The following is a 25,561-nucleotide window of genomic DNA, read 5'->3' as shown; positions in this document are numbered from 1 at the left end:
GTTGAACTTCATCTTTATAATGTATACGAGAAATCGGCACCTCTATCTTTAAAAATTCATATCAAATATTTCTAAAAGCGTCTACTTTTATTATTAATTAAAATTAATATAAAACAAACGATACTTTGTTTGATATTGTTGCAATTTAAAACATATTTTTTATTTAAACAGTTTTAATATGTTACTTAAAGTTTACCGCAGGCTCAAGGATTTCTATTTCAATTCAAGTCCACTTATGAACGACAAACATTATTAATTGTCTAATTGATAGCTGTAACTTAATCCAACCAATTAACAAATGTTAGATCTAACGAAAAACATTCCTTTCTCTCTTTATTCGTATTCTCATATGACTAGAAAATAACACACAATATAACTAGAAAAAGCCGACCTTTCCTGGTGTTTCTTTACAAATCTGCACCACCCTCAGGGTTCCAGTATACCCTCGTCCCATGTTTAGGTATGGGATTTATGGATATGGGTACAAAGAGCATTTGTATGTTCATGGAAGCACTGATATTTGTCAGTAAATTCATTTTAAAGAAAGAAGTAAAGAAAATTTATAATTTTTATTAAATTCTTTGTCGACTTTTTACTAATATTTCAGTCAATATAATTTATGTTTAATAAATTGTTATGCTCTTATAAAACTGACATTTGCACAGCACAATTTTGTATAATTATATATCTAAGTCATTTTTATAATTGTAGTTGTGAGAAGTTACTGTGTTAAAAATTAAATTATTATTTTTATTATTAGCAGGTTTGAAAATTTTAAATCTAGTTCATGTTTCATCTTTGTGCCTATTGTAATAATAAAAGTCCAATTAATTTTTACTCATATATAAATATTCATTAATTTTACCCTACCACTATTATATTCTGATGAATGAAGATTATAGTTGGTTGTTTCAGTAGAATGTAGTACGATACCTTAAAAAATTACAAATTTCCCAAAAAAAAAATGAATATTTCAGTTCTATTTTGGTAAAATCCTTTTTATCTTTATACTCTATTTTGTTTTGTAAAGCAAAACTTTTGGGACGACCACAGATAGAAGAATATGCACGTTTCTACGTCAACTTATCATGAGAATAAATAAAAACTTGCAAACCATATACCTCTAAAAATCATATTAATATTTCTATTCTATTTCATTTGGTGCAGACGTTTATTATTGTAAAATAAAACAAAACTAAGTTTTTAACATATGGTAGGTATACCACAGAATCAAGGGCTGGGCATCTTCCAATTCAATTTCATTTATAAACGACATTGCTTAACTATTTTGTAATTTGTGTAGCTAGACAAACCTTCTTAAAATATTTCTGTACGAAACTGTACCTGCCCTAGGGCCCCTAGGGTTATAGTGGACCCTCGCCCTATTTTCATGAAATCTATGGGTATGGGGATAAAGAAACATCTTGTGTTCATGGAAGCGTTGATATTTGCCAGTATAGGGGTGAAAGAAGCAAAATTTATAGTTTTTAATATTATTTGTCTAATTCACATCCATCAATTATTTACTAATAAATGATCTCTTAAAGATGTAGTCACGAGAAGTTTTCTCTAAAAATTATTTTTGTAAATCAGGGGGTAGTATTAGGGGGTAGTATTAGGGGGTGAATGACAATTTCATTCCCAACATTTTTTATGTGCATGTGGCTCAAAGAAATTTCAAATTTGCACAAGGTAATGTATTTAAATTTTCAAATATATTCTAGTAAGTTCTACTGGCAACTTTTGATCAGTTTGTACAAAATAATTGGATGGTAACGATGATCTGATCAAACAAATTTGATGGGAATGTCTGAGACTTTTTTATGGAAATTTGTGATTCTAAAACATAGATCAATTTGCCAGAATTTCTCAAAAACTTGTATAATTAATTTTTGGTTCTGATTCTGAATAAAAACATGTCAAAATAGTTCGANAAAAGTTGCACGATTTTTTATGAAGTTTTCGAAAATGATAGTAGAAAAACAAATGGAGTCCAAACAAAATGGCCGCGGATGTTAACTTTGTTAATTTAAATGGAACACCCTTATATTTTTACATATTTGGATAGAACGTTCCCTGCCGAGAACAGTCATATATGGTTTGTTGGGTCCATCTCTAACAATAAGCGAGCTAATATTAAAAAACGAAAAGGTTTTTTATTAAGAAAATAAGATATTTTGTAATTGTTGGACGACTTTCAGGCATTTGTGTCTTTTCTCCAATTACGTAAGGATTTAGATTTATTTGTAATATATTTTGACATATTGAACAATGATATAGTCCAAAGTGGGTATAAGTATTTTAACTAAATCTCACTAATTAGGCCATGAGCGGCCAATTTACTCATGGACAATGTTATATGGTAGGCCGTGACAGTGACAGGTTATAACAACATTGTAATTGTTTGACAGTTTGTATTATTATTTAATTAAAATGGGTTACACAGAAGTAGAAAATTTAAATATTATAGGAATTAAGATAGAGTAGTTAAGATATTCTCCAAACTCTATTTTAATTCCGATTAATATTTCAATTTTCTACTTCTGTGTAACCCATTTTAATTAAATACTAATACAAACTGTCAAACAATAACAATATTATCATGATATTACTACCTGTCACTGTCATGACCTACCATATAACATTGTCCATGAGTAATTGGCCTCTCACGGTCTAATTAGTGAGATTTAGTTAAAATACCTATACGCATTTTGGACTATATCAATGTCCCATATGTCAAAATATATTACAACTAAATCTAAATCCTTACTTAATTGGAAAAAATGCAGAAATGCCTGAAAGAGGTCTAACAATTACAAGATGTCTTATTTTCTTAATAAAAAAAACATCTTTTCGTTTTTTAATATTATCTCGTTTATTGCTAGAGATGGACCCAACAAACCCTATATAGCTATGCTCGACAAGGAACGTTCTATCCAAATATGGAAAAATATACAGGATGTTCCATTTAAATTAACAAAGTTAACATCCGCGGCCATTTTGTTTGGACTTCATTTGTTTTTCTACTATCATTTTCGAAAATTTCATAAAAAATCGTGCAACTTTTGTATTTCACATTTTTTTATAACTCTTAAAGCAAAAAAGTTAAAGGGGGGTCAAAATATAGTAATCACCCTGTACTTTTTTATGGAAATTTGTGACATTCTAAAACATAGATCAATTTGCCAGAATTTCTCAAAAACTTGTATAATTAATTTTTGGTTCTGATTCTGAATAAAAACATGTCAAAATAGTTCGATATCTAGTCGTTATCAGTGTATCTTCATTACATTGACAACACCACGACAAAGATAAAAATGTTTTCCAGTAGAATAATAGCGTTTTTAATGATATGTATAAAACGTGACTCACGTTTTATATATCAATGACTATAATACTGCTCCTGTCACCCTGATCTCCCCTATAAGATACCATACGTGTTTACTTCTGAACTTCAGTCTGTTATAGGCACTCACTATTTACGGTTTGGTACAATCCAAGTGGAGTTCAGATCGATATTATCGCGTTGCCGGTAAATTTTACGAATATTTCCAGTAAAAGTCATGAGAAACTCTAAATGATGAATGAAATTCAGTGAACTAAGGACTGTTTTTGTGACATAGGGTGTTTTTCCCTTCAATTATTTTTTAAGGTAATGTAAATAAGCATGTTTGAGTTATTTTTTGTGCATGTCTTATATTTATCAGATATTTAAGCATCAAACGTTTATTTATTTCTCATTTTTCCCAAAATAGTATTAATAACTAAGAAATTACCCCTTACTCATATTTTCTGTTAGTATGACTAACGCTTTAATGTGAAAATTGGAAAATATGGCATGGAATAGAAAAGTATAGTATTAAATACATAATTTACAAAATTAGCTATTGTTTCATAGCACATTTATTGAATTTGTCTACAGAACATTAAACTAGTAGTAAATCAACATTGTACATAAAATTTATAAATATGTAGACACAAATAAAAACTGAATTTTTATAAATACTTATAGAATAAATAAAATTTTCATTACATCCTTCGCAAAATGGTAACATCACTGGGAAAAGTGTGTGAATAGGGGATGGTAGTACTTTGAAGGAGAAAGGACCAATATTGTATAAAATTAATAATAAAGTTTAAAAAATAAAGTTCGGGGTTATTTTCTGAACAGACCTGGTATTATACTAAGAGTTGTTTGAACACGAAACAATAAACTAAAGATTAACGATTGAAAGGATTATATTTAGTGCATTATTCGTTCAGAAATTAATTCTTTAATACCTGGTGCATTACAGGTTATAATATGAAAACATAAGTACAGGTTTACATTGTTATCTGTTCTATTCCATTGTGTAAGATAATAAAAGACTATCGATGAATTTACACTTTTTGCCAATTCATCAGTTATATAGTCCATAATATTTATTTGGTTCTAATTTGGTGAATTACTAGAAATAAGTCATAAAACAAATGAATGCAAAAATATTTCTATTGGCGACTATTACCAGTACCAAACAAATTAGATACAAAGTGATTCAGAATGCCTAGGCATAAATAAAATTTAAGTAATCATCAAAATAAAGAAATTCATTACACAATCTTTAAAAATTTTTCCTGAAAACTGCAGCAGTTAGAAGATTGATTAAAAATTGAAGACGCAGATTTTATTCTGAACTGATCAACCAATTGGAGAAAGAGTGCATTTAAATTTTTATGGAAATTTTAATGATTTTATTAATTAAAGAATGAGGCAGGAAATATTACTCTGACACACATTTTCATTAAAATTTACTGTGATGAGTACCTACTACGTTTTATTTTCTATTCTAATATAACTGTAAATCATTTTGAGTAACGTTATTTTAGTACTATTTATCATTTAGGAGAATTTAAATAAATGATGTTGTATATCACCTAGTACCAAGTTAATCTGAATTCGCCGTAATTTTTTTTTTTCATGCATTGAAATCTTAATAGTCCAAGAATCTCATGAACGCTGCGTATTATCGAAAAATACCAAGAGACCTTTTAGATTGCTTTTGTATGGTAGTATTTAAAATACACTCTTCGAAAAACTCAATGGCGTACTTTTTTTTGAAAAAGGGGCCACGCATCCCCCCCCCCTTTGCACGCCACTAGTTAATGCGATAGGACTAATATTTTGTCAATTATGAGAACCCCCAATACGCATAATGTGTACCAAGTTTAAATCAAATCTACTCGTGGATAGCCGGGATATGTCAAAAAGTGTTTATTTTTTTTAAGCTTCAACGCCCTGTATCTCCAAAACAAAGGCTTTCATAAAAAAAAAATTATAGAGCAAACTACACCTAATTTTTGATAGGGAATACATTCCTGCGTTTTCCAAATTTAAAGTGAAAACACCCTTTATAAATTTTATGTTGAAACTGCATCAATTAACAAAGTAACTAGTAGACTTTCGAGATTTGTTTAATGTCAAAGATGTTAACCAAAAAATGCTATCAAAATACTGTAGTTGTAAAATGAATGAATTAATAAAGCAGATTTCCAGTGGAGAGTTTTGTAAAAACTAAATCAGTTCCTCAAACTCAGCGTTGTTCGTAATTATTCTAAGAGGCGTGCAAGCGGATGCTTGCAACGATCCATACGCCAGTTCTTAGTTTTTCTAAACCAAGTGTTCGAAGAATGTTCCATAAAATAAATTATCATAATTGCCGAAGTCAATTGAAAACATTAAACTTAATCGTTCTGTTTTGTACACATTTTTGAGAGACTCTTTAGAGTCATAAAGCGCATTTTTATCTGATTGGCCATGTAAACAGACAAAACTCTCGTTATTGGACAACAGCATGCGCCTAAAGTGTGGTGCATTGTTTCGAAGTTGACTTGGCCCCTTTTCTTGGAAGAAAATGGTAATTTTGCCATTGTTACTTAAGATATAGAAAATTGTCATACATTATTTTCTGGTTTCAACTGGAACAATTACTTGGAAATTATTGGTTCCAATAAGATGGCGCTACCAGTCAAACGGTCAATACTTTTTACGTGGTGGTGATTTGCCATGGCCGGCGAGATCGCCCGATATAATGATACCCGATTTTTGTCTACCTTAAGCACAGAGTATTTATGAATAAACCTCTAACCGTTAATAACCTCAAGAGAAATACACATGGTAAAATTGGGAGAACACCAAAGCAAATATTGCAAAATATAATGCATAGAAAAGTGCATTACTGAAGAAGATGGACATTTGTTGAACTCTATCTTTTATTAATGAATCTTGAAATATTATTGCTATGCTGTTCTTGTTATTATTATTAATTTTTTTTTTTAATAAAGTTTCAATAGACATCTGACTCTATCTCCGAAGCTTTGAACTAGTCAGCAGCCAGTACAACGAGCTAAACTTTAGCTCGTTGAACTCACTCGTCAATTCTCTTTGTCCGGCTGTCAACTGTCACTATGACAGCTTGACCATCTACACCAAGCAGCATTTCTTGATCTCAGTCATCCTTTATTCCAGTTGAACATGGCGGAGAAAAACGACGCCACCGAGATGAACCTACTCACGCCGAACGGCGACAAACACACCAGATTCCAAGTCAACAGGGTGCGGAATGAGGGCCAGAGCCAGAATGCGGAAAGGGACGGGATTGATGTCGCCTTGAACATGGCCAGCGAGGATGAGCACACCGACGACGACGGAGACCGTGACCTCCATTCGGTCACTGACAGGACGAGGTTGAATTCCGAACACGCGAAGAGTTTTCGGTGAGTTCTTTAATTCCATGTAATTAAGTCGGCTGCAGTAAACCTTAATAGTGTCTAGAGACAGCCAATCCACTTTGCTTCGAGGTTCCCAGTATGCGTTTTTCTTGATTCTTAATTAAAAATATTTAAACTAAGTTTTTCTTCATGTAAAACTTACGAAAACAACCTAAATCGTAGAAATGCATGCACCGGGGAGCTTCAAAGCAAAGTGGCTTGCTGTCTCTAGACCCACAGGTTTGAGTCACTATTTTACACAGCGCATCTTTGCGCTGCTTATAATTTTATCTCAGCATCGTATTCCAGGACATTTAAAAAATGCTGTTTATATTTCTGAAATTGAACGCTTACATTTTTTTTTAATTGTCCTTGTTCTGCAAAACCGAAGCGCGAAGGTTTAAAAATATAATTAAAAAGATACACATAATGTTAGAAGTTTGACTGCCTTAATTTTAACATACGATAAAATACATTAAAATAAACACAAAAACCTTATATGACCTGGATCCTAAACTCGACCATTTCCGAGAAAAAAATTATCAAAATCTCCAAGTTGATGTACAAAAATTCGATTAATTAAGGAATATTAACATAACTGCGTGCATAGAATACCATAAAGTACAATGTTTATCACTTTTTTGAACTTCTTTATGCTTAATTCTAAAAAATAATTAGCGTTGTAATAAATTTAAAATTCGATAAAATTCATATTGAGCAATGCGACAACATCGCGGCAATTAACACGAGGTACTAAGCAGCCCTCTTTGGACGATGTGAATCTTTGGGTAGGTACTAATTACATATTTTTCAAATTCATAATTTGATTAAAAGTTAAGTTCCTGTTTTAACAGATTCATAATTACTAAAATTTAAGCACAACACTATATTCGCACTACAAAATCTATACAATATATTTTATTAGCCTTTTTACTAAGATTAAACACGATTGTTAAAAATTGGATACGGGCTTATTAGGCAAATTCTACTCTATCTTTCTTTTTATGCTATATTAAACGATACCTAACATTCGTAATTGTATAGTTCCCATAAAATTTTCTGCGTTTTTTCCCGTAAAGTAGGTACTACTGGCATGTATGTAATTTTATGACGATAGTTATTAAATAACTGTTTAAAACTATAATTTGATATTACTACAGGGTGTTAAAAAAATAGTGTAAAATATTTCAGGAGGTAATAGTATGAACTAAAATAAGCAGAAAAGTCTTAATAAACATGGGTCCGCAAAGTAACGGTTGCGGAGATATGGACCACTATTCGTTTTTCAAACATTTTATTTTATTAGGGTTAAACCGACAAAGGAAGCTTTTAACAAACAAAAAACAAAGTTACAGAAGATGTTCAAAGTGCCCTCCGTCCATTTCCAAGCAGGCACGACATCTTCGTCTCAACGATATTCGAACTCTTTCGAAAACACCCTCCTTGGTTTGGATTTCTTGACACTTTTGATTAATCCGTAGCTGCAGCTCTTCCAGGCTATTTACAGGAGTACCATACACTAATGTCTTCAAATATCCCCAAACAAAGAAATCTAGAGGGTTCAGATCAGGCGATCTTGGAGGCCATAAAACAGGTCCGGCCCTTCCTACCCATCTATGTGGAAAAGTTTGGTGTAAATGCTCTCTAACGGCCATGGAAAAATGAGCTGGAGCACCATCATGCTGGAACCACATTTGTTGCCTCTGATTCAAAGGAATGTCTTCCAAAAACTCATACAGTGTGTTCTGCAGAAAGTTGAGGTAAGCAGCGCCTGTTAATCGGTTTGGTAAAACAACAGGACCTAGAAACCTGTCACCTACAATACCCATCCAAATGTTTAATGAAAAACGTGCCTGATGTCCAGATTCTATTAGAGCATGAGGATTTTCGTCGGCCCAAATATGCGTATTGTGAAAATTAAACACTCCATTTCTTGTGAACCCGGCCTCATCAGTAAAAAGAATGTTTGCAAGAAAACGAGGGTCTTCAGCATCATGACGTAGAAACCAGCGGCAAAAAACCAAACGTGCTTGATGATCATTTATTGGATTTAAGGCCTGTACTCGTTGCACATGGTATGGATAAAGCAGTTGCTCGTGAAGGATTCTCCAAACAAGAGGACCACTAATTCCTACCTCGGCTGATATTCTCCGCACACTCGTACCTGGATTCTGCTCTACCAGTGCTAGAATTTCTTCTTCTGCTCTAGGAGTGGATACCGACCTTGGTCTTCCGGATAAATGGCACTGTTTGCTCAAGGAACCGGTATCACGCAATCTTTGGTGAATTCTTCCAAACATGCGTTGTGAAGGAATCTGGCGATTTGGATAAGCGTCAACATAAAGACGTCGCGCTTCGGTGGCGTTCCCATTAGCACGACCATACATGAAATGCATGTCTGTTAATTCTGCGTTAGAGTAACCAGCCATAGCGAAAGAAAACTTGTGCACTGAGAACAACTGTCAAATACGTACTGTTTATTTCACTAAACATCAACCAACTATTATAAGAAAATACACGTTTATGCAGAATAAAAAAGGGGCTAAAAACATAAAACATTCCATATCTCCGCAACCGTTACTTTGCTGACCCATGTTTATTGATACTTTTCTGCTTATTTTGGTTCATACTATTACCTCCTTAAATATTTTACACTCCCTATGTATAATAAATAATAATGGCACAGAAAAATTTTGCAAAACCTACAATTTGTTGTTTATCTTTTTCATTTTTGATATGTAATGGTATTACCTACATATGTCATTCAAAAATTACATTTTAAAATTGCATCTTCATAAGAAGATTTTACGGCTTCTACGGCATGCCGCTTGCCATACCCAATTTTTCAATAATAATAATTAGCACAGAAAACAAACGTAATGGTTTTACTTTTCTACTTCCTTTAAAATATATACAGGATGTCTTTGATAGGTTGAGAAATCTCGAAACTACAGGTATGGTATGAGAGACCAAGATATGCCTATTGAGACAAACATACTTTAGTTGAAATATTGATAGTCAAAACGAAGCAGTATCAAGTTACAATTTTGTTTACAGCTGTTTCTTTATCGCTGGAGAATTTTTTTAGGTTTTGACTAAAATTTGGTACATGGGGTTTTTTGGTACGAGAAAGAAGAATCTGCCTTTAATTTTGGTCAGATTTCTACAGGACGTCACGTACACTACACCACTATGTTTATAAATAAGCAATAATAATTTATTTTGTGCCACCTTGTATGCAAATACTTATCGAAACGTCTTAATCTCTCGTTCTCCCTCAACAAAAACGATTTTGAATAAAAATCCGTTTTTCCAGATGCAATAAAAATAACATGGGCTTCGCTAGAAACCCCTACATACATCATCTCGAACGAAAAACAACTTTTTTGAAATAATTGATACCTATTTTCTCAAAGATAAAACACTACTTAAAAAATTATTAAGATATTTACACTCAGCTGAGGTAATAGACTTACAATTGGTAGATTAACAAAACATAAAAGAGTTTTTAAATATAACCATGCAAAATATTTTCCCTGCAGTATTCAAAAAATGGTTAATGGCTGCTGCCCTTCTGATCGGCACATATGTATGTGAGAGGTGGTAGTGGATAATGGAAAATGTAATATTAAGTAAAAAAAATGTCAAACTAGTCTTGTTTGTATATTTAGTCATAGCCATTCACGCAATGGTGTTCTGAAGTGAAGAACTGCACTACTCGCCTATTTATATTCGAATCTTGTTTGACTTTACGTTGTTGAATGATAATACATACTAAGAAAAATTTATTGTGGTTAATGCGGAATTTATTCACATAGTAGTTTATTGTACGTTTGTCCAATATTTGTTGAAAATATTTAATTTCTCTTTACATTTTCCTTGCCGCACCCCTATAGCAGTATGACCTTTGAAGGTAGAAACTGGTGACTGTTTTTTAAACCCAGGTGCGGTCATGTAGGTACGTAAAATAATTTCATTCAATTATTTCACGCCTTAATATCAAGAAACACCCTTTAACGACTTTAATCGAGACAATCAGCTTTAATTAAGACGATGGAATAATCAACTTTGATCCGATATTTCAAACTAGGACCTGGAGCGTGTATAAGTATGTGGAGTTTTAATATTTCTTAAGTTATGCATAATTATACAAAGTCCTTCATACTTTGAGTTGTAGGTTGAATTTAAAATTAAACTGTAGAATTCATTGTAGCTTTCCATTAAATAAGTAGTCACACATTGATTAATATGTTTGTTAAAAATAGAAAGATTAAGAAGTCGTTAATTTACTAAAATTTGATTCAATTCTAACGAAAATATACAGTGTTTTCCACTTAAGACGAATTTTTTTATAACTGATAATACATTAAGTGTTTCAGATAAAAGTTACACTAAATCAATTTCTTCACATTTAAAAGTTATTTTGCATGATAAGAGTTGACTCAGTTCTTTTGGATGTTGCCTAAACCAATGTTTTCAAATAGAACACCTTGTATATTATTTAATTTTTAATTATTTCGATATTTTTTAAAAATATTGAAATTGTAAGAAAATATCTCCCTAATTAAAAGGTGACAGTAGGATGCGATTTTTCGCCAATCGATCAAGTTTTAAAAAGCCTTCATCATATGCATTACTTATTTAATATATTTCAAACAGAAGAATATTAAGTAGTCAAGTTTTGGAACACTAAAAACTTGATTTTTTTTATGGAAGTCTATGTAAATTTATCACAAGCAGATAAAATTTAATTTCTTTCGATTTTATTAAGGTGTATTAGAGTATAATTCTCACAGTTTGCGACATATTTGTATTTTTTGTTATTGTTCCAGTGTAAAATAATGCAAGTTACGTAATATCACTATTTTCAACCCAAAATTGTAACAATAATTAATTATTCAAGTCAACATTCGACACCAGATCTCCAATTTAACAAAATCTGACTTTCTCTTGTGGGGATTCATAATAAGCAAAATTTATTCTTTACCTCTCACAATGCAATATATGCAATATCCAAAAGGGTAAGTATTCAGAGATAATACAACCGAAATTCTTCATATTGTTGATGAGAATTTTAAGAAACGATTAAGGTACTTTGTACCGACTTAATACGATTTTATTTGCTTAAAAATTATGGCTTTTTTGGCAAGAAATTTATTCCACATAATACTTGTAACCATTTTTCATTATATTTTATTATGGAAATAGTAACAAAAAATATAAAAAATCGCAGCTAGACAACAACTTACCTTAATTATTGATACCTTAGCCTTCAGTTAAATAACCATTAGAATATACCCCTAATCCTAACTAGAATTTTAATATTATTTTACGGTTTTTCAGCAGTACAATAAGTCCCTTTTGAAATAATTTTTAAATGTGAAGAAATTTATGTAGTGCATCAGCTTTCATCAGAACCACTTTTTTTGTATTCTACCAGAACTATGGAAGGATCTGACTTAAATAAAACACCCTATAGGAATCCATCCAACATATTTGATGGGTAGTAGGTGAAAAGAAAAAGAAAATAACAAAAACAAACAAAAATTTTTAGGAAAAACTTTTTTACTTGTTTAAAATGCTGATGCAACACTCATATTATGTTCTACATTAAGCAAAAATAGAAGAAAGAAAATAATTTTTAGATATGAAGGAAATCACTCGTAAGCCTAATTCATCTACTAAACTAAGGTATTGAAATAATGCCATACTTATATTTTGAATAACGCTTATATTATAACAACATATCTAATCTAATAAATTCAGTGCGCAACTTTGTTTTGCAAATTTTTTAGTTTACAAGTTTTATGTACCATTGTTCACTTAATTTTACTATTATTGACTCATTAGTATTCTCTAAAGGCTTGCATGGTGGTCTATGAATAATAATGTAAACCTAAAAGATGATGTATCAATATTTTAGTGATATACTTCTTCTGTCAATAACTATTTATTTATGTCAATTTAAATGCTAAATTAACTTTATTTTCTGAGTTGTTTTACTAAAAATTTATATGTGCAAATAAACTCCCTTCATGAAAAAAACAATCAGTTTTTACCTATTTTGACTAGTAAGAGACGCTTCAATGTTATAGGATCATTATTTAGCTTTAAATCATAGGACCCTATCAATTTTTAGGCTATATTCTATATCCTACCCTTTCTCATATGAAGGGAATGAAACTTAATTAGCATAAAATCGATGCAGTGCACTAGCTGCAGGAGTACCTACTTATTTATATACAGGCTCTCAACACATCGGCTTGTCTTTAAAAATACATTACTGAAGAATTTTTTGTTTTGGAGGCATTGCGTATGTCTTTCATCCTTCATCTCTCTATTTATATTTACTATCTTGTTTCGCTCCCAAAACAAATGTTGTTTCCTGGAACGTTTGGATGATGCCTAACATGTGATTTGTTTTACGAAACACACCACTCGTTTTTTAAAATTGTAAGTTTAAAACCAAAATTAAAATAACGTCGACTGAAATGTAAAATCAAAAAAAAAAACTTTAAAATGCTTTTTTAGATTTTACACAGAGGCTCGCGCCACCTCTGTTTCGCAAAACCATCTAGATCATATTTAAATTATTTTTATATTGCGAAAAAATGAAAATCGTTCTGATAGTTTTAAAAGTGTGTATAGATCGACACAAATAAGTTTGCATCTGAGATAGCTCCGCCTACAAATGCGCACTGGACACGGTGACGGAAACGTTCTCCTTATAGCGGGATTTTCGTATATGGATATTGTAACAGTAGTACCACCGCCTTACTTAGGAAATATCAACGACGATATCCAAATCCCGTCTTCCGTAAACGGACTGCATCCCTATCATTACCAACCGGTACAAGAACTTCTTTCCACGCATCTTCCCCAAAGAGTTCGTCTTTGTGAATGGTGGAGCAATCACCTGAATCCTCTTTCAAGAACCCTTTTCTGTGACGAAGCTGCTTTTATGAGAGATGGAATCAACAAATTCCATAACGATCATGTGTGGGCAATCGAAAACCTTATGCTATTCGGGAAACCTATTTTCAGATAAGATTCTCCGTAAACGTTTGGCTGGAATAATCGTTAGAAATATCGGACAACATTTCTTCGATGTACATTTGAACAGCGAGATGTACCGGGCTTTTTTGGGGAACGATCTACTATTTCAGGACATTCCTCTTCAAATCAGAAGAACGATGTTCTTTTTACACGGTGATCCGTCCCATTATGGAGGAGGTTCAGTAATTTCCTCAATGAAAAGTATCCAAATCGATGGATAGGTCGTGGTGGTCTCATTGCTTGGCCACCGCGATCTCCGGATGTCAATCCGATGGACGTTTTCATGTGGGAACATGTGAAGACTTACTTATTTACTGGTAAAGACCAACTCATCGAGAAGATTCATACATCGTTTGATGAGGTGAAAAACAATACGGAGAACTACAACTGGGAACAAGAGCTTCAACAGAGGATTGAGTTATGCATTGTACAAAGCGGTGGTCACATTGAACAGCTTTAATAATTACAGTGTCATTACGCTTTTGTTAAAATAAATCACATTTTTTTCTATAGCAACTACCCATACGACCTGGCAACTTCAAACTTCGATATTTCAAAAACCGTTGGGAATTCGTGAATAGAATCTTTTTTGCTTAAAATTAGTCATATAATTCATATACGAAGTATCTGGGATACATCGGCACCTATTTAGAATGTGTAAATTATTGTTCACAGAACAATATTTTATGTGTATCTTCATAGATTAGAAAAAAATGCTGACACCTAAAGTTGATTTAAACGCTATTTTAAATTTGATTCAAAATGTTTACTTTTTCTAATTTTTCCTTATAAATGCATCTCAGACGATGATTGTAAAAAAACTGTGACGCGACAGTGATTGATTTTGCAATATTCTTCTAATGCTAAACCAATACCTATGCAAGTAAGAAAATCTATCATCATAATACCATTAGGTTGATGGCTATTCAAACATTTTATGCGAGTATAATATTAACAACCTACTCCGTTTGATTGTTTACTATGTGCTTATTTTTTATTCCCATCAAATCCATTTTACTAAAGCTTACGTAGTCGACACATATGTTTATATCAATATTAAAAATAATCTGAAATAATCATAAAATTATTTAGTTACTTCTTTTATGAAACTATTTTTTCAGGGTTCATTGAAAACATACTGAGGGTAGTAGTTGTAGTATAATATACTGCCTTTATTATAACAATCAGACAAATTTCTTTTAAATTGTTGTTTCAATATCATGTCTTCAATAATTCTCATCATTTTATATATTTTTATAAAGGACATAGCAAAATTATGTACTTTAGTATTCCTTTTTTTAACATTTTCTAATGTTTCACTAGTTGATAATAGGTTTTACTTTTTCTCATTTCTTTATTGAATTCTACTGGGTAAATGTAGTTTTGTACAGTCTTTTTTGAGAGTTTGTAGTTTTGGTAGCAATTTGGAATTTCTTGATTGTATTCCATAATTCGATTGCCAGATTTCTTGGTCAAAATTAATTCAAGAGCTGCAATGAACAGGGGATCAATTTCGACTACTTGGTGTTATATATTGTCTTGGATATGACCTATTGGCATCATTTTCTTTATCAGATGAAGTATTAATAGTAGCATTAATACATATAATCACGTTGTTGGCTATTGTTGATTCTTGTTTGTAGAAAATTACAAAAAATCAAAAAATTTATTTCGCGAAATTAACTTTTTCATAGATACTTTGATAAAAAGATGTATTTTTTTTGTTTATTGGAAAACGCAAGTTGTAGCACGGAAGAGCAAAATTAATTGAAAAAATTATTGCAAATTTTCTTAAATAATACGGTTCTTATTATTATTATGTAACACCAATGATGCAACGCGCATCAAAGGAAGATGTGATGTTCACCTTCACATACAATTAAATGTTTCTAAATACAGAAATAATTATTTGAAATGTAAATTAATTATCTTGTTTGCATTAATTCGTGTGTATTACATGTTGGTAGTAATATACATAATAAATACCCATTTTGTTTCGTTCTACAATTCTTTTTCGTCTCGTTTTTTTAAGTTGGTAGCTAGAACTCTTTGGACGCTATCAGTGATTCAGATATTTATTTACAATTCCAGATTACAATAAAAAAAAAATGGGCATCATTCATCTATTATCCATCCAATTTGATTTTTTCATTAGGACTCTTTCGATACATTTTTTAAATAATTTTTTGTAACTACATATTAGATATTATCTATGAATATAAATTAAATAAAAAAATAATAATTATATTCTAAGAGCTGAGTTTCAGATTAGATAGATAAAAAAAGCAGATGCCTACTAGGATAAAATGTTAAAAAAATGTTATTGTCCTCAGTCATACATTATTTAAAAAATAATTATTTCTGACTAAACTACACAGAATTAAAAAAAATATAGAGATTTTTTCCTCAAAAATGTCTAATTCATTAAAAAATTATATTATTTGCTTGATAATTCAAAGGAATAAAAATAAATTCGAAAAATTTCTGTCGAGAGTAGAAAACTATCCTTATTTTATTTATAACCGATTCTGATGAAACTTAGAACCAATGTTTATAGGAACTTTTTTAATTATTTTTTGCTATACACTGTATATCTTTTGCATGTTTAGATTTCTAGCATCGAGGAACATTGTTTGATTTCATTTGATGGGATTTTTAGTAAAAGTTTTGAATTTATTTTTATAATAAAGTAAAAGCTGATGATATAGTACCTATAAGTTAAAAAAAATACCTTTATAAGGTTATTTATTCTGAAAAATTAACGGTTTCTTGAATAATACTTACTTCGGTTAATTACAATGGTTAAGATATTATTAGTTTCAGGACGGTATAAATAGATGTTGTTGTTTTCATATTTTCAGGCAGCTGACGAGAGAGGCCTTGCCACGACTTGACAACTACAGGAACATAATGTCCATCCAAGCCGCGAACAGGCCAACACTTGACGAACTCCACAATGCCACGCTTCCAAACAAGGTATACATAAATTATTTAGAGTTATTTTGTAATTCTCTCTATGGAATAGAAAACTTTGACAATAATTTACCTATCGAATATGCAAATTCGGTATTGTTATTCTGACTGGGAATGCATTTCGCGGAATTAACAATGGAATTTGCATTTTTGATCGAGCGCATATCGGTTACAAACCAATTTTTTAGATTGAGCTTTTATGTAAATACTGTTGGGTCCGGCGCAACAGAATGTGTGTCATTATCACTAAATTAAAACGTAAACAGCCCTCTAATATATGGAATTAATTTAAGAGAGCAAGGATATCCATGCGTCGAAAAATCGGCGTTATACAAGGATAGTAAACAAAACAACCTAAGTGAAAGTTCATCGGATTCTTTTCATATAAGTTTTGGATCAGACAGTAGGTACCTACTTACCGTATGGATAAAAATTAGATGCAGGTATATTTGAAAAAGTGAAGTATATTCAGATTCAAATCGTTTGTAGATCTCAAGCACATTTTCATAGAACTGCAACTGTATTCCAGTTGTATTTCAATTAAATCCCAATTGATTAAAGTTAGATTCTAGCTGATTTCTTAGCAGATCATCTTATTTTTCGTTTCTTAATAAACTCATTGGTATTTTTTGAGTCGCAATTGGATTTATTGGCCTTCTATCAAATTCTGATTTTATTCAAGTCATTCCATCTACTTCATATGTTTATATCTTCAGGAAATAAGAGATAATTATAAAAAAATCGTTTTTAATTAATATACATATATCGGGAACTAATGTTTAAAAACTATTTTTATCTAACTTAGTTAAGATGACTCCAAAAAACCTAATAAATAATGTTTACTTTTAGAATAGTGGAATTTTTGTTAATAGAACTATTCATTAGCAAGCAAGTTATCCCGTTTTATTTTTACGAAATATTGAAAATATAGGAAAATGTATATTCTATGCGTATCTTTTCAATCCTGACTAAAACATGTTAATTCATCCATTACCCATTTTATCTCACTTCCGTTTTAACTTCCGGGATGTTTCCGTTTCTGAGAGACTAAGGGACATTAGCAGGAGTGGCGTTAAGTATTTCGACGAACCAAAATAGATTTTCTTTTAGAAAAATTGGTTTTGTTTATGCAAGTCTTGGTTAAATTATGTTGCCGATGTTGGCGAAAACAGAAGCAATATTTTCAAATATGGAAATTTACAATGTATATGTACCATAAGCTTAAATATCTGAATATAATTATTCAAAGAAATATCCTGTAATTTTGCCGTCCTTTTATCACCCTTAACAAAGATATCACGAAGAAAACAGCTGCTACAAGAGATCTTTTTGTTTCAACATTTTATTTGCGATTGTTTCATCAAGTGAATCGATTAGTCTTTGTCAAGGATAATAGGATGGCAAGAATACAGGACATTTCTTTGAAAGACTGTATTATTTGTATTACTTAACAATTTCATTACGGCCCTGTCCTGGATCGGTAAGTAATAAGCGTAAAATCATATTTGCTATGTTCTACAAATACGTACCACTAAATACAGGGATGGCCAGAAGTACGGAATAAAATTCATATCTTTTGAATGAGTTAATTTACGCCGAAACACGTTAACTGATTTTGATTTTTTCCCATCTTTCGGTTATATAATAATTAATTTTTCTTCAACCCCCTAACCCCCAGCTACCCCTACTTTTTTTTCAAATGGAAACATAAGGCATGAGGGGGCTCGTTGAAAAGCTTATAGAAAACTGAATCCAGCCATACCAAATAAACAAGTTTTATTTTTTCAATAGCAAGTTTTTTTTTTCATTTAGAAATTGAAACAACTAGATAATTTACAAAAATAAATTCAATGTTGCAAATGCTGAAAATGTCCTCCATTCACTATTTGGCATTCTCCAAGACGATAGTAAAAGCTGTCCACAGCATTCTGAATGACTTCAGCTGGTAAATTATGCATCTCCGCCCTAATCTTGTTCTTTAAATTCTCAATATTATCCGGTCTGTCCTGGTAGACTCTTTCTTTCAAATATCTCCAACGCGCACTTCAGCCTGACTTCTTATTTTGTCTCCACATCCAAGCAATATCAAGATTTCGATGCGTTGCCTTTCCGACAATGCCATTGCAATTCAGTAAATAACTTGATTTTGACACAATAGTAACGTTTCGAACTCCAATTTACAACTAAAGCGAAAAATTAACCAGAAAGCCTGGCAAGTAAGAAGTAAGTGGTGCCAAAAAAACGCAACATAAAAAATATATCTTTTTTGCGTTAGCAGTGATAGGTACAGTTTCAAATTCTTTATTTTATTCTGTGCAAATTCAAGGAGGATAACACTGAAGATAATTAAATTTTATTTCACTTGTTAAATAGGTGCTCTATACAACCCTAAAACCTTGCTATTGAAAAAATAAAACTTGTTTATTTAGTATGGCTGGATTCGGTTTTCTATAAGCTTTTCAACGAGCCCCCCCTCATGACTTATGTTTCCATTTGAAAAAAAAGTAGAGGTAGCTGGGGGTTAGGGGGTTGAAGAAAAATTAATTATTATATAACCGAAAGATGGGAAAAAATCAAAATCAGTTAACGTGTTTCGGCGTTTTAAATAATATTAACTCATTCAAAAGATATAAATTTTATTCCGTACTTCTGGCCATCCCTGTATACATATATAAATATGTATTCTTTTTATAATTTAACATTGTAATTATTCCATTAGGTGTTTAAACGAATCATTTGACACACAAATACCGGTTAAATGTAAATAAACAAATATTTAGGTTACAAATCATTGTCAATATTAACACTATAACAATGTCCCATATCGAGCGTGTCAAGAAATAAATATTGGTCAATGTAAGTAGGTAAATAAATACCTATTTAGGCAATAAGAATGCTGTTCTCTTTTATCGACATATTATTAGAGCATAGAAGTGTAATGTTTATTTATAAAATGAACGAAACAGATTGCGTATTATATGAACCTGTTACAATAACCGAGATAATGCGCGTTTGTAAACGCAACAGCATGATGTAATTACAAATTACAAATTTATTTTAATTATTCAAAATAAAATGCCGACTCTGGAATATATTAGCTCCACTTCTATCTCTTCTACTTCTTTTCCTTCACTTAACATTAGTTTATTTTTAATGTGTCATTAGTCATTTGATCTGTGTTAAACGTCATAATTAAAATTGCGTGTCAGTTTATTGCCTACCAGGTAGTCTCATTCACTAATTACGATAATAAAGAATGACTAAGAGGTCGCAGGTTATCTCGAAAGTTAATTTATCCCATGTAAGTGAGAAGGTTAATTGGTAAAGTATGAAATAGTGTGATATATAAGCAACAACATGCATTTGTTATAGCCTGATTGAGTTCATAAATCAAATCGTACAGATTTCTATTCTTAAAACAATTATAAAATTTAAATACGCCCAATGTTTTCTACAATTTCCGTGGTACTAGGAAACGCACATTCCGAATAAAATTACTTAATTTAGATACAGTTCACAAACAACCGTAATAACGAGGTCATTTCCAACTATAGATTAAAATTGGAGAAACTTAAAATATTTTGCGGAATTATTCATACAATATTTGTTGATAGAATTTCAAGAAAAGAATAAGCCAATAAAGTTCGTTCTGTTATCGGAACTACTGTAACAATTTACAGCAGCAGGGGCGTGCCTGGAAATTTTCCGCGTTATTTTTAGAATATTAAAATATACAGGGTGTTTCATAATGATGTGCAAATATTTTAAGGTGTTTAAAAAGTAATTTTATGGGGGTACTTCCAATACATTTTTTGATTTGAGCCCCCCCCCCTGAGAAAATATTCAAATCTCAAAATGGCCGAAAAATTACTTTTTTTTATTTTTTATTAAATTTTCAGTTCATATTTGCTTAGCTTTTCCTATCGATACAAAATAATTTTCGCAAAAAGCATGTCAAATATAACGATCGTTTTTGGTAACTGTTATAGATAGGTACTAATTATGTGTACTTAATCGGCAAGGAAAAATAATTTATTTTTTGCTCGTAAACCATTAAGTATACCAAAAAATGGGAAGAGTAAAAAAATTTTCTAAATGAAATGTAGTATTAAAAGCTATTTTTCTTGTTGGAATTGTAAATGTAGAAAAAAATTGGGAGAGAAACAAAAACCAAAGGGTGCAAATTTCTTTCATTCAGACATAAACCAGAAAAAAGACTACCAAAAGATACTATTCAACTAGTTGTTAACGTGTACCATAATTCAAATTTCTAAGTTTAAGTGTTTTCGTGAAAAAATATAAAAGCTAATTTTTTCGGCCATTTTGAGATTTGAATATTATCAAAAAAATATATTGGAAATACTCCCCCCCCACAAAAAAAAATTACTTTCTAAACACCTCAAAATATTTGCACATTATTATGAGACACCCTGTATATAAAGTAGATTTTTTGGATAGAAATGTGTTTAGAGCTCGACTTCCACTTTAGATTTTACCTATAGTAGCTTAAGATGCTCCTTTAGCAGCTGCAATACGGTTTTTTAATTGTATTTCATTTTTATTTGGAAAAATTGTCTAAAAATTATACACGTTAAACACGATACTCTTCGACTGGGAATTAAATTCCTTTCTTTTATTTTTCACCCCCGTTGATATATTTTAATAAGAAATTATACGGAAACAGCAGAGGACGATAAACTTACGAAGAAACGCGCCTTCGTAACTGCAAAACACAGTGTGCACTGCAAGCTGTAGCGGTGAACGTCACGCCGCCAATATCTTTCTACCTCGGGTGTCAATGAAATGGTCATTTTCTGAAATATAATCTCTAGCAATACATAGAAGCAAATTTTTTAGTGTCGAAAAATATTCTAAATTTAGAAAACAGCAAATCTCTTCTTAGCAGTGTTATCGTAATAGGATGTAACTATTTAGTTAGGATTATGTTAAAATTAGTTTCCTTTAGCCTCTACATCCTACATGTCAATCTTTTGGAGTACGGTACTTGATTTAGTAGTATTTTTAGTAGAGATAATTGTAGGTAATAATAGATACGATAAAAATGATAAAATCTACAGCTTCCAAAAATATCTTTTGTAAACAGCCAGGATTAATAATAATAATAATCAGTTAACATTACATTGACATCATACGATCGATGTAAAAGAAAGAATTTATATTTGCAGAAATTGTTTTTATTTACTAAAAAATATCTCATTACACTTATTTTATATTATGGATTATTAATGATTTAATTATAGTGACTTGAATTATATTGAATAAGAGATATTATAAAATCTTCTTGACCTTATCATGATTACATCGTATACTAATCATTAACAAATACATATTAATAGCACATAGATGCAGGCATAGTTGCAAAAAACCGGCTTGTTCAATAATTGCTGTATTAAGCTTTAAAAGTAGGCGCTGTTCATATTATATTTTGAAAATAAAATTAAGGCGCAAATGATTATAACATTGCAAAATTTTATTCTAAGCCTGCTAATCACATTAATTCAGCAAAAATTAAATAAACAAAAAACTAATAAATAGGTACATTGAAACATAACAGAAATTGTTACTTTTTTAAATTTGAATACAGGATGTTTCCGAAAGTGGTGTTTTAATTTTACAATAACAAAAATATATCTGAAGCCAATGAGATTTCTGATGCCAATTCCGCAAACAATTTTAACTTAAGATTTTGGTTTGAATTTTTGCTGAGTTGGTGTTACTTTAGGCGTTAGTGTAAGCTTATTGTGGAAATTATTATTAGTATTTTAACAAACTTTTTAATTTTCTTAGTGTATTCAGGCAGACAGTGCCAATTTTGAATATTTATTAAAATTAAAAATAAATTACCAAATTCTCATTCAACTGTTGTACATAATGTAAGAAATTTGATCAACTGTTAAAATTAAAATACTACTTTTAAAAACACCATGTACAAAATAAAAAAAATCTTTATATAACCGAGGCAATTTTTTAGAAGTGTTGGATATCATCGTCTTATTGGATTTTGGATAGAAAACTGCTATTATACTTTTTATATAGCGATAACTTTATTTGCTATTGGTTTATTACTGACTATATCTATCTAAGCCTGTATAGGTAAATATCGCTTTAATAATAAATAATTTAATATAAATAATTGTTATTTGTAGTTATTTAATGATAATTATGTCGTTAACGAACGGGTACTTACAGTTATTATGTAAAATGTACCAATTATCTTTTCTTAAGTCTTTTTGTCTACATACATGCATTTATATATCCGACACATATAAAAGTTACGCAAAAATATATTTTGTTTTTGTATTTCCAAGTATTTCCTGTTAAATTGCAATAAACATTTTATATAAATTCATTACATTCTAAACAATAACACTACATTCTCATTTTATATTAAAAGCTTTACAAACAAATATGTTATTTCTATTATTTTTATTATTTAACTACAATATAATTATTGGGTCCTAGCGATTTGATATTCATTTCATTGAAATGAAAAGTCGAGCGACGATAGTTGCGGTTAGAACTTGGATTAGGAGACGCACGATGCTCATTCACTTTCTAGTGACCTGTATGTCGGGGTATTCACAGAAGCTATACAAGCGAGGTTTGTATAAAAGGACATTCCATCCCTCGGAAAGGCATGGGGGTTGTTCTTCTCCTGGCGTCGATCGGTGTTTAGCCATATTAGCAAAAATAGGCCGAAGTAAAATAACCCGAAAGGAAAAACTGATTTAATTATTATAATTTCTGATTCATACTTTTAATTTCTTCAATAAATAGTAATGTTGACAATTTTTACAAATTTTAATTTTCAGACTCCTCCTCCCACTTCAAGCATCTCGAACGGCAAAATCCCAAACAGCGAAGGACAAATAAAATTCGGATGGATTCAAGGAGTCTTAGTAAGATGCCTCCTGAACATTTGGGGTGTCATGCTCTTCCTCCGTTTGAGTTGGGTGGTAGCACAAGCTGGTATAGGTAGGAAATAACCTTTAGTTAACTTTCTGTTGACTATTTCCTCCAGAAAATATTAGCACAGAATTACAAGTTTATATTTATACCTATATGATACCCAGGGCGATTTAGAACTTATCTAAAAAAATTTTTTGAATGTACAAGGAACTCTTACAAATACAATTTTGTCTTGCTTCACCATAAATTAAAACGATATCCATCAACTTCCAGTTGCTATACACGTAAGCCATTTTTGACACTTGAAAAACTAATGTAAACACTATCACAAAAACGTTAATACTAAAATCGGATTTCAGTATTTGGAAATCACCTGGGGGCACGTGGAGAGAGCGCATTGCATACAGTGCACAACGCGAATAATGCTAGCGATGTAAGGATTGAAAATACTACAACTTCAATAAGTTTTTTCTCGGAAACTATAAGGATTTTACAAAATTTTCTGAAACATATTGACTTCATTTTTCATGACGCATTCTATTCCCAAATTTTTTTTGAATAAGTTGTGAATCACCCTGTATTCCTTTTTATTTTTCCTTCAACCACCTCCACTGTTTGTGGCTTTTTAATACTTTTTTAATAAGATACTATTGTATTTCATTTGGAAAATTAGTTCTTTTCGATTGCTCTAAGCTGTTCCATCGGCTTTTTTCATATTGAAGCTATAATCCTTTTTCCAGAATGTACACACCTTTATAAAAATACTCAAATTGCTTTCAACATCCTTGGGACTTTCTGATATCTATATCGAGAAACAAGGTTCTTTTTGATAACTTTTGTGATGCAAGATGCAATCAAAGAAAGCTATTTAACAGCACCTACACTTGATGTTAATTCGTATCTAAATCTGTTCGTAAGAAATGTTAGATTAAAACAAATATGTGTATTTACTCTGAATGGTTACCCAGAAGTATTAAACAGTTTGAATCAATTTTACTTTACTTAAACTTTAACAAGGAGCCATGTAAGCTCTATAATTTATGTTTCATACAAACAGATTTTTGAATAAATTCCCATCTAATGTATCTGCCACCTTAAACTGATGGGTGTTGCTAAAGAAAAACAGCGTGGAGGCAACTATTCGATTTTTTTTACTGACTTCATATCATATAAATCTCTTTGTCTTCTTGAAATAAACAAAATGTCACAAATTGAAACGTTATGATTATTAGTTTAAAAAATAACACAATGAAATATTTTCTTCAGGAAATAGTCCCTTAAACTCCTCCCGCTTAGCAAATTGCTTAATTTTTTGTAGATTTTCTAAAAATTATCGATAATGCACTAGGGATATTGCCTTTGAAAATAAATTAATTTTTCTACTTCCAGGAGAAGCAATAGTGTTAATATTGACCACAACAATCGTAACATCTATAACAGCCCTCTCCATGTCAGCCATAAGCACAAATGGAGTTATAAAAGGAGGTAAGTAGGTGAAATTCATTTCATGTACCTATACTTATCAAAACCTGGAAACCAAGTGTTTTACACATCCTGCTTTTTAGGGGGTACATATTACATGATTTCAAGGAGCTTAGGCCCAGAATTTGGTGGTTCCATTGGCTTAATATTCTCACTGGCCAATGTAGTAGCTTGTGCTATGTACATAGTTGGTTTTTGTGAATCATTGCAAAGCTTAATACTATCTAACGGAGGGCATTATTGGGTCAGTAGAATAGACGACGTTAGAATCATCGGATGTGTGACGCTTATAATTCTGACAGTTATAGTTGTCGTTGGAATGGAATGGGAAGCCAAGGTAAAATAAAATGACAAGACAGGAATTATATCTACA

The 25,561-nt window shown here is 31.1% G+C and overlaps 1 protein-coding gene across 1 annotated transcript in view; it reads left to right on the top strand.

Annotated features, from left to right (window-relative positions):
- Nucleotides 1–3,471: 3,471 nt before the first annotated feature.
- LOC108916397 (bumetanide-sensitive sodium-(potassium)-chloride cotransporter) overlaps nucleotides 3,472–25,561 on the top strand; it is a 32,126-nt gene continuing 10,036 nt past the window's right edge. The window contains exons 1-6 of the mRNA XM_018722642.1: nucleotides 3,472–3,652; nucleotides 6,506–6,753; nucleotides 16,665–16,779; nucleotides 23,610–23,772; nucleotides 25,096–25,191; nucleotides 25,272–25,525. Coding sequence (XP_018578158.1) covers nucleotides 6,512–6,753; nucleotides 16,665–16,779; nucleotides 23,610–23,772; nucleotides 25,096–25,191; nucleotides 25,272–25,525 — 870 coding nt within the window. The 5' untranslated portion in view covers nucleotides 3,472–3,652; nucleotides 6,506–6,511. The remainder of the gene's footprint in view (nucleotides 3,653–6,505; nucleotides 6,754–16,664; nucleotides 16,780–23,609; nucleotides 23,773–25,095; nucleotides 25,192–25,271; nucleotides 25,526–25,561) is intronic.

The sequence above is a fragment of the Anoplophora glabripennis genome, unplaced genomic scaffold (genome assembly GCF_000390285.2).
Source record: "Anoplophora glabripennis isolate ALB-LARVAE unplaced genomic scaffold, Agla_2.0 scaffold1389, whole genome shotgun sequence".
In the NCBI taxonomy this organism is placed as follows: domain Eukaryota; kingdom Metazoa; phylum Arthropoda; class Insecta; order Coleoptera; family Cerambycidae; genus Anoplophora; species Anoplophora glabripennis.
This window is presented reverse-complemented; position numbering and strand designations above follow the sequence as displayed.